Consider the following 9,636-nt stretch of genomic DNA (forward strand, 5'->3'; position numbering starts at 1 on the left):
GTTGTACAAAGGCAACAGATGCCACTGAAACTTTGCAGAGTTCAGCCGCTAACAGTTGCAAGCATCTAAGAAACAGTCGTACATCTGTCAGCCATACGGACCTTACTCTTCCTCTGCACCCTGACAGGAAGGCTGTGCAGAGGTAGAAACTCCACGTTTATTAGAAAATACAATTCTCACATCAAAGATCACAAAAGATCGCGTTTACCTGGACACCTGACCACTGTGGCTGCTGTGGACACCTGGACACACTCGCCTGTATTATGAAGAGGTAAACCCAAGCAGCAACCTCCGGCGGTTAACAGTGAAGCCAATGCAGAGGTGCATAAAACTGCAGTTCCCCCTTCATCCACTAGGGGCTGCAAAGCAGAGCAAATCCCCATAGACTCCCATATTAAAAAGACTAACTTCACAGCAGAAATAAACATGTTTACAGCAGAAATAAACATGTTTACAGCCTGGTTCAAAATCCATTTTACGTTTAATAGGTCAGGTTTACCTTCATGACAACTGTGGGGGGAGTGAATTTTTTTCTAACTTGCCCGTTTAAAAGTAATTTAATTTTGAAGTTCAGAATATTTAGGGGCGTGTCCTTTTGATTGACAGGTACCCGACCTCCCGCTTCAAGTAAGAAGAACGTAGAACAACCGCAGTTTTTAGCCGGTTAACAACGTGTCTTAGCTTTAGCCCGCTTACCTCCGTTAGCTGGTTAGCTCCTGTTATCTCCGGGTTAGCTCAGTTAGCTCTTAGCTACAGAAAGCTCAGAGTTTGCTCGATGTCAATCAACCACCATGACGCTCACAGCCCCCCTCTCAGCTCCACCTCTTTCCCCATATTTGTATTTTCCAGGCAAGACGACACGCATGTCTCTGCCAAGATGGTGATGGTAGGAACCGCCCACCGAGCTTCAATTCAGCTCTTCAGAAACCTACGGGTGACATCACGGAGGCTCCGCCCATCTTTTATATACAGTCTGTGGGTAAACCTGATCACACACACATGCTTCTTGACTTTTCCAGGATTTAACAGGAGCATTCACCTCATATGTGCAGTACACACACGACAAAAGGACAAACCAAGGGCGGTTAACGCCATCAGTATAAAGGACTCAAAGATTGCACACACTCCCCTCATTTCTATAAATGTTTTCTTTGTGGGAAAATGGAAACGGTTTGGCATCTGTTGAAGAATCAGCGATGAAGAGCGCTGCATGCAGCAACAGATCAGTATCTGTGTGCAGTGTCAAGAAAGCATGTAACACTCTCACCACTAAATTCTCCATATTTGCTCCAGTTTGGGCTCGTCAGGGTTGTAGAGCTGTTCAGCATGAAGCCCCTGTCAGTCATTTTAACTCGAGCCGTTCAGTCTTCCTCCATGTTCTCAGGAACAGGCAGGAGGAGGCTGGGGTGTGGAATTTAGTAAGCCACCGTCATGTTTGTGCTGCAGAGCTGGCCGAAGCATTGTGTAAGGGTACGAACTCAGAATCTGGACTGAAACTGTCCACTAAGCTGCTCAAAAAACACACAAGCAGCTGATGAGACAATAAATGTGAACTGTGCATAAATAATTCCATGTTAAATAAGTAAAACATTGTTTTCTCTGGAACACTAACCATGTTAAAGCAGATGGAAAACTTCCACTGTCGCAGCTGCATGTCTGTCGTTCAGGAGATGTTCACCAGGCCAAGCTAGGACTTTCCTTTTCCTGTGCACAATGCTGCATGTAGCAGCTGCCGTCATAACTAGGTGACCTGTTCCTGGAGCTAAATGTTACTACCATTAAACACTGGGGTTGTGTCCCAGATGCATCCGTTTTCCTGTTCAGGTAAGCTGCCAGCAACACCTGCACAGAACCTGCTAAAATTCACATTTTACAGCCACTTACAACAAAACAAACGCACAATTAAAAGTTGTATCACAAATAAAATAAAAGACAAATCACAGTTTGAAACTTTTTATTTTAATGCATGAAGGTTTGCCGACAAAAACGTCCAAAGACCACATGTAATACACCTGAAATACAAATACTTAAAGCTCATATCGTCCCTCAAAATGAACTCCTCACTGCACTGTGAAGGACTCACATTAAAACAAAAAACAGTAGAATGACACCCCGAAAAATGAGGTGATCTGAGAATGTACCACTCCACAAGAAAGAGTGAAGTCTGTGTACACGGTACGCTTCCCTCTATATATACAACGTATTAGCATGATGAGTGCAGGTTCATCCTCACAGACACACGCAGATCGAATCTGTCAGACTGGTTAGTAAATGGCCACAACTGTCTCTCAACCAGTTACCTAACCTTCAACACACTGCCGGTGCATTCATGCGCCCGATTGTTGCAAGCGCTCGACATGAATCCGCCGAAATCCAGCAACACAGTTCACTGTTGGTGAACCTGCAGGGCCACATTTAGATGACAATGAAGAGGAATGTTTGAGCGATTCTTCAACAAAGAGATCATCACTCTGTTCGTCTGCGAGACTAATCGCTACGCTGACCTAGTAAAAGACGCAAATGGAGACGATCAAGTCGTGTTCCTTTTGAAACAGGTAGGCACGATTTTTTTTCTGTTAGTGAAAAAAATTGCACTTTTATAAGGAAAAAACAGCATTTTTTTATGCAGTGGGATGAAGGTTAAACATGACTAAAGGTGTGCCTCAAGGCTCAGTTTTAGGACCCTCCTCATGCTTCACATCAGACATGTGGATCAGGATCTCACTGATGCATCTATATGCTGATGACAGAGTTGTGTTCCCGTGTAAAACTGTCATGATATGAAGTTTCAGGTGTTTTTCTCAGTTATGGTTTCCTGTATTTTCCTGTTCAGTCTCCTTATTTCCTGTGTAGCCTTTGTTCCTGTTCATAGTTTTCACCTGGCCTCGTTAGTTTTATTCGCTACACCTGTTTCTTGTTTGGTTTCCTGGCGTTTGTTGCCTGTTGCTTCAGTTCTGTTTGCTGGTTTATTGCGTTCGCTTCCCTTCACTCCAGTTCTGAGTTCTGAGAATAAAAATTCTTCTTTCTGCATTCCTGGTTCAGTTTCTGCATTTGGGTCCTCACCGCTACCAAACCCTAACAAAAACGTCTTGTCCTGGTCCCGTCTCCCTTCTACGTCTCTACAACAGGCTCATGTGACTATTTGGGCGTTGTGATCAACCAAAATCTTTCTTCTTTCCTACATTTAACACTTTCTAGCTTATCTAACTGTATTATGTTCAACACCACGAAGAACTTGTTCCCCTTCTTTGCATCTTCGTCTAAATCCGGCTTTGTCTGTACAGAGCTCGTGTGACTACGTCTTTGAACTGCTCTTGTTTTTATTGTTTTCCAACCTGCTTATTAACTTTATATAAACTCTAACTTGATGTTAAGGCTGCATGTGTGGTTTGTTTTTACATCGGTCAGATCTCTCCTGCTGATGTGCTGTCGTGTCTCACTGGGACTATCTGTAAAAAACACATTATGTCTCAGGACAGACCATAGTGAACATACGGCCTCCATCATTTCTAATAAATACGTGTGCGCTCCACTAATTACTCCTCTCATCTCAACCTGCATCACTAGAGAAGATGAGTGTCTATAACCTGATTTTTTCCAGTAGGACACACTTTTCCCACACACCAAGTTACAAAACATAAATAGAAGACCTTACTGCCAACACTGTGACAGCACGCACACACACACACACACACACACACACAGCGGTGTGTTGTCCTCAGTACAGCCGGCTGTGGACAAACTGACATCATCATGGCAGAAAGCTTAGAGAGCTTTGCTCTCTCACCCCGCTGACAGACAGACGGCAGCTTTGAAGGGAGGGGATGGTGTGTGTGTGTGTGTGTGTGTGTGTGTGTGTGTGTGTGTTGGGAGGACGGGGGCTGAGTCTTTGCTCAGTGTGGCAGGCTGAGTCAGTTCCTGGTCGGTCAGTCCCTGAAGGTGTGGATGTCGTTGTGAAGGCTGAGCGAGAAGCCAGAGAGCGTGCTGGCCGGGCGGCAGCTCCTCCTGCAGCTGCAGCGTTGGATCCACATGAAGCTGTAAAACCGGACTCCATCAGGGCAGCGGAAGCGAAGCCGCACGGTGCGGCTCAGAGAGGGAGCGCAGCAGCGACCGGCGCTGCAAAGCCCACAGGTCCGAGGGCGATACCGCCGGGCTGTCCAGCATCCAGAGAAAGCCATTCTGACTGGTTCCTGTGGGCGGGTGGTCCGCTGACACTTCCTCCCCTTCTGCATGACAGACACACATTTAGTTACGTCCTGATGTTTGTCTGAGAGGTTCCTGCATGTTCTGATGGGAACGTTACCTTGCTGAGTGCTGGAAGCCGAGCTCCGCAGTGCCGGATCTGGCACAGCCTGGTCTCCCTGACCAGCTGACAGTCTGGGTTCTCATTGGTCACTCTGTTTGAGAAGCCCATCCCACAGGTGGTGGAGCACTGGGTCCACTCGGTGGTCTGGGGGACACAATGTTGCTGCAGTGACCCCTCAGAAGTGGGGGAGGACCCCGTCCCTGTCAGAAAGAGGAGACAAACAGCTCGTCGCCTGTCTGGAAAGGTTTCAGAGGGCCGTTAGCATGAAGCAGTAAGTCTGTGATGTTTACCTCTGAGTGGGGTCCCTCCGCTGGGGACGGGGTGCAGAGGCTGCAGCAGGGCACTGATGTGGTTGGGATGGGGCTCGCTGTCTGGCAGGGATGTGTGTGTGGACTCCTGCGGCTTCTCGCTGATGTGGTTGTCATCGTCACAAACCCACTCGTCGCAGCAGCCGCCTTCGGGCCTGGTCAGCCGGGGGCGGGAGCAGCGCCACCGCGGCAGAGGCAGCTGGTAAGGACAGAGGGGCATGCAGCCCACCACGCCGTTCATGCAGGTGCACTGGTGCTGGCAGATGGGCCGGAAGTCCTCCCCGTGCTGGTAGACGAGGCCGTTGAAGGCGCAGGGCAAACCGTGGGCGTCAGCTGTCAACACGGCGAGAGAAACCGGAAACGTGACCTTCATGCCGTAAAAATCCACAGACACAGATGTTAAAAAAAACGAAAGAAACAAGGTCTAATCCCGACAGTGTGAAGTCGTCGCAGTATTTCACTGACAAATCAAAATACAAAAATGATCAAATGAAAATAAAGTTTCATTTAAAAAAAAAAAACCATTTTCTGTTCGTCACACGGCATCTTTTCTTTTGTCTTTCAGTGTTTAAGGAACGATGTTGGCACAGAGCTCCGGGGTCGCTGTTGGTTCACCAGAACTTTGACCCGAGTCCACAACACCATGTATCTGCATGTACTACGTCTGTATCACAACTTGCACTCGTAGTATGAATAAGTTCACAATGAAATAACAGAATATTTACAGTATTCAGCTTTAGTGTAGCTGTTTTTCCATGTCTGTGAAGCTATGAGCAAGTTAAAAATAAATTATAATGTTATTTTCATGCACTGTATATGAAAGATGGACGAAGCCTCAGGCGGTTAAAAGTGAAGCCTGTGCAGAAGTGCATAAACTGCAGTTCCCCCTTCATCCACTAGGGGCTGCAAAACAGAGCAAATCCCCATAGACTCCCATGTTAAAAAGACCAACTTCACAGCAGAAATAAACATGTTTACAGCGGAAATAAACATGTTTACAGCGGAAATAAACATGTTTACAGCAGAAATAAACATGTTTACAGCAGAAATAAACATGTTTACAGCGGAAATAAACATGTTTACAGCGGAAATAAACATGTTTACAGCCTGGTACAAAAATCCATTTAGGTTTAATAGGTCAGGTTTACCTTCATGACAACTGTGGGGGGAGTGAATTTTTTTCTAACTCGCCCGTTTAAAAGTAATTTAATCTTGAAATTGGCATATTTAGGGGCGTGTCCTTTTGATTGACAGGTACCCGATCTCCTGCTTTCAGTAAGAAGAACGTAGAACAACCGCCCATCTTTTATATACAGTCTGTGGTTACAAGGCAAATTAAATTATTTTCACAGTTACAGGTTTTAGATGTTTTTCATGTAAATTTGCCGTATAAATAGTGGGGATAAATGAACAAATATAGAAATAATACAGAAAAAAAGCTGTAATATCACTGGAGCGCTCACAATATGGAAGGAAAAAGCATAAAACATCATTATATAACATGGAGCCACACAATGAGCTATTATTGCTTGTTTTAATCTCAAATGATTAAAAGAGATACTAAACATTAAACTTTCCCTTCATGCAAACTTTTTACCCCCCCAGAACTAAATATTAAATGTGTTAACATACAAATCACCACAAACCTAAAAGCTAAATGGAGTTTAATTAAAATGTGCACAAGCATAAAATCACGTTATCTGCATAGATCTGAAGGAACATGCTTCACGACCTTCCTCACCTCGGCACAGTCCTCTCTCGGGGTCTCCGCTGGACCCCAGGTGGCAGCGCAGCCCCTTGATGTGATCGCAGGGTTCTGTGGCGCTGCAGTCCTCATTGAACTGCCGAGCACAAATTTTACAGCAGCCACAGTGGTCAGTCACCCAGCTGACACCGGGTGGGCACAGTGGTGGTGAAGGGCTGCAGGAGCATGCGGCCGGGCACTGCACCTCTGCCTGAGGAGCAGGGTCAGAGGTCAAGACAGGGGAACTCTTATAGGCTGACATGGAAGTAGGAGGTGGCTCCTCTGATATAAGCTGTAAGGACTCACCGTGTCTGCAGCGATGGCCAGAACAAACAGTGTGGGAATGATCTGTGGCACAGCGGCAGGGCGCAGCATCCTCGTCAGCACAGAGTCCAAACTGTAGCGGTTCAGTCAGAAAGAAGACGTTCAGATCTGAGAGTCCAAAATGAAAAAAGTCTGGATGAATCCCCTCCTCTGGCTGATCTCGTTCGCTTTCCTGCAGTGTCTCACTGTGAGTGCAGCTCACTTCTACTTCATACAGCTTTTCCTCTGAACTTATAGACACTCAAGCCTCCGCCCCCACCGTTACATCACCGAGTCTCTTCTCAAGGCTGCTGGAGAGCCTCCAGATGGAAGGAGGCGAAACACCGAGTGAGAAACGCTGTTTTTATTTTCATCCTAAACATCCAGATAAACAGTCAACGCCAAGCTTGGGTCTGGTTTTCTTCAGCGTGGATCTGCAAAAAGAAGGAAGGGAATGGAAAATAAATAGAAAGAATCAAACTGGTTGGAAAGGTGTCCTGGAAAACCAGTGCAGGGAATCCCAGCCAGTCCAGGACAGTGATGGTGTGGAGAAAACCCCTGTGAAGAGCTGCAGAACACAGGACATCCTGTGTTCCCCCATTTCTTTCCTGATGGGCCACGCTCCAGCAAACACAGACTTATCCTCTGGTTCCCAAGATTGGTAGGAAAAACTCTGCATTCCCATTGTCATCTGTAGGGCCCAGTAAGGAAGCAGGAAAGTCCTTTCATTAAGTATCATAAAACACATTTGTTGTTTGATAATGCTGTACAAAGTCGGCTCGTCAAATATATCGCAAGACTAATTAAATAAAAGATGTAGGCTGATAAATTAGTTAAAAAAATTATTACTTAATCAACTTTACTCCATAAAATCAGGGATGCTGTGAACAGTTCAAACAGAAGGCAGTGATTTATAAATCTCAACATCTTTCTCTGTAGGCAATAAACAACAAATCAGGCGATGAAACAACCATTTGACCATAACGGGAAACATAAGTTCAGATTTAATCAGATGGCAGAAACACATCTGGAAGAGGAGAATATTGAGGCTGGAAAAGTGCTTCAAATAAAAACCAACTGGAGGAGCAATTGGCAATGATTAGTTTCACGAGCAACAGGTCAGTAACATGACTGGGTATGTAAGGTGCATTTCACAGAGGCAGAGTCTCTGATATGGACAGAAATTCACCAGTCTGAGACAAAGATTTAAGAAAATTATTCATCAATGGGTGACTGTGAAGACTGAAGATTTAAAGACATAAACGGCGTGTCCTGCAGACTAAAGAGGAGAGGGAGCATCCAGCTTGTTATCAGCCTGCATCTCTGATGGGATGGGGTTGCATTAGTGCCGATGGCGTGGGCAGCTTCCACATCTGGGAAGCTCCATCAATGCTGAAACATCTGCTCCCATCCAGACAACGTCTCTTTCAGGGAAGACCTTCCACCATGCTGGACCACATCCTGATGGTGGAACAGGAGAACTGGTCTGCTGCAGTCCAGTTCCACCAGTAAAACCATCTGGGGCATCATGGAAGCAGAAATCCTGTAGAGCAGCTGGAATCCTGCATCAGACCAGAACGAGACAACGTTCCTCTCCTGAAACTCCAACAGCTGGTCTCCTCACCTCCCAGATGTTTACAGACAGATGTTTGAAGGAGATGCCAACGATGATGCACATCCATCTATGTTTTACAGATTTACTGCTGCCATCAGATTCACAGTCAGGTCATATTTCCCATGAAACAGTAAGATGTCTCCATTTTAGCATCTGATGAGTTGGTTTTGTTCCACTGGGAATAAAATATGAGCTGATGAGATTTGTTAAAAATCACAATTAAAAATGTGTCCCAGCATTTTTGGAACTGGAGCTGTATACATCAGGCAGCCCAGAGCAGATGAGGAAATGATCATCATCTTCATTTTTTAATGATTATTCAGAAACTTCAACAGTAGACTCATGCTAAAGCAAATGTGACACAACAGGAAGACGGCTTCTTGCAAGTTTATAGCCACAACGCTAACGCTACGTCCAACCTCCTGCTTTTCTCTGTAGCACTAGAAGTCTCTCTGATATTTGCTATAATGGTTGTATATTTGGTAAAATCCGTGGTGGCATCAACCTCCATGTTTGAAGTGGTGGAGCGTCTTTCTGGATTCTTTCATGGTACCATGAAGCTGAATGGTGTGGTCTGGCCAAACTGTGAACTGCAGCATCCTCTGCTTCGTTTTCAAACAGAAGAATGTGTGTTATAAATTAGGAAACACACAGTTTTAATATTTGCAGTTGCTTTTCATCCACTCTTCTGCCGTGGTTTCATGGTGCATGTACAGAATTAGCACCACTTGCTGTTTATATTAAGAAGCCAATGTAGTTACTGCTCCCTCTGAAAAAAAGCCTTCTCTTGCAGTGCAAGTGGTTAGATTCCACATGAAAGTCACATCAAGCCTTAAAAGAAGCTCCTTCCTTCACAGTGTTTATTTTATGTTTTTTTTATTTAACTTTCTTCTTTTTAACTTTGCATATTAATCACCTAGGAAGATTTTGTATATTTCAGTTTGGTAATCTTTGTGCCGCAGCTGTTGGGATCAAACTGGCAACATCCTCCTTAAAACGTCCCCCCAGCCTACGTCTGCTGCTGAAAATGAACCTGAGTGTTGGTCCTTCGCCTTTCAGCTGACTTCCTGTGAGCAGGTGCTGCAGCTGTTGGTGGAAGGGTTATTTTTACTGTGTGTACCAAGAGTATAACATCAAACCACACCTAGTGTGCTGATTTACGCAAGCATTCGCTCAGACTCCCCAGCCGGCTGGCCAGTAAAACTGCTTGGACGCTGAGGTGAGGTGGGAGGCTGGGGGTAGTCGAGATGAGAAGACCTTGTTGGGCAACAGCGGGGAGGAGGGCGGCAGTCTGGATTCTTAGAATTCCTGGCCCACAAAGGCAGGATGTGTGCACTGGCTATACAGTGTTGGACACTGA

The 9,636-nt window shown here is 45.5% G+C and overlaps 1 protein-coding gene across 2 annotated transcripts; it reads right to left on the reverse strand.

Moving 5' to 3' along the window:
• Positions 1–1,982: 1,982 nt before the first annotated feature.
• Positions 1,983–6,871, reverse strand: ccn1l1 (cellular communication network factor 1, like 1). 2 transcript variants are annotated; one of them, XM_079250774.1, is made up of 5 exons: positions 6,665–6,871; positions 6,356–6,569; positions 4,597–4,947; positions 4,304–4,506; positions 1,983–4,223 (listed from the first exon to the last, which is right to left on the reverse strand). In XM_079250774.1, exons 1-5 carry the CDS (start codon positions 6,731–6,733, stop codon positions 3,927–3,929), a joined length of 1,134 nt encoding a protein of 377 aa, XP_079106900.1. In that variant the 5' UTR covers positions 6,734–6,871; the 3' UTR covers positions 1,983–3,926. The 2 variants fall into 2 exon arrangements, with proteins under 2 accessions (XP_079106900.1, XP_079106899.1); XM_079250773.1 differs by having other exon boundaries at positions 1,983–4,226.
• Positions 6,872–9,636: the final 2,765 nt, after the last annotated feature.

This window comes from Telmatherina bonti, assembly GCF_933228915.1.
Source record: "Telmatherina bonti genome assembly, chromosome: 13".
Lineage (NCBI taxonomy): Eukaryota > Metazoa > Chordata > Actinopteri > Atheriniformes > Telmatherinidae > Telmatherina > Telmatherina bonti.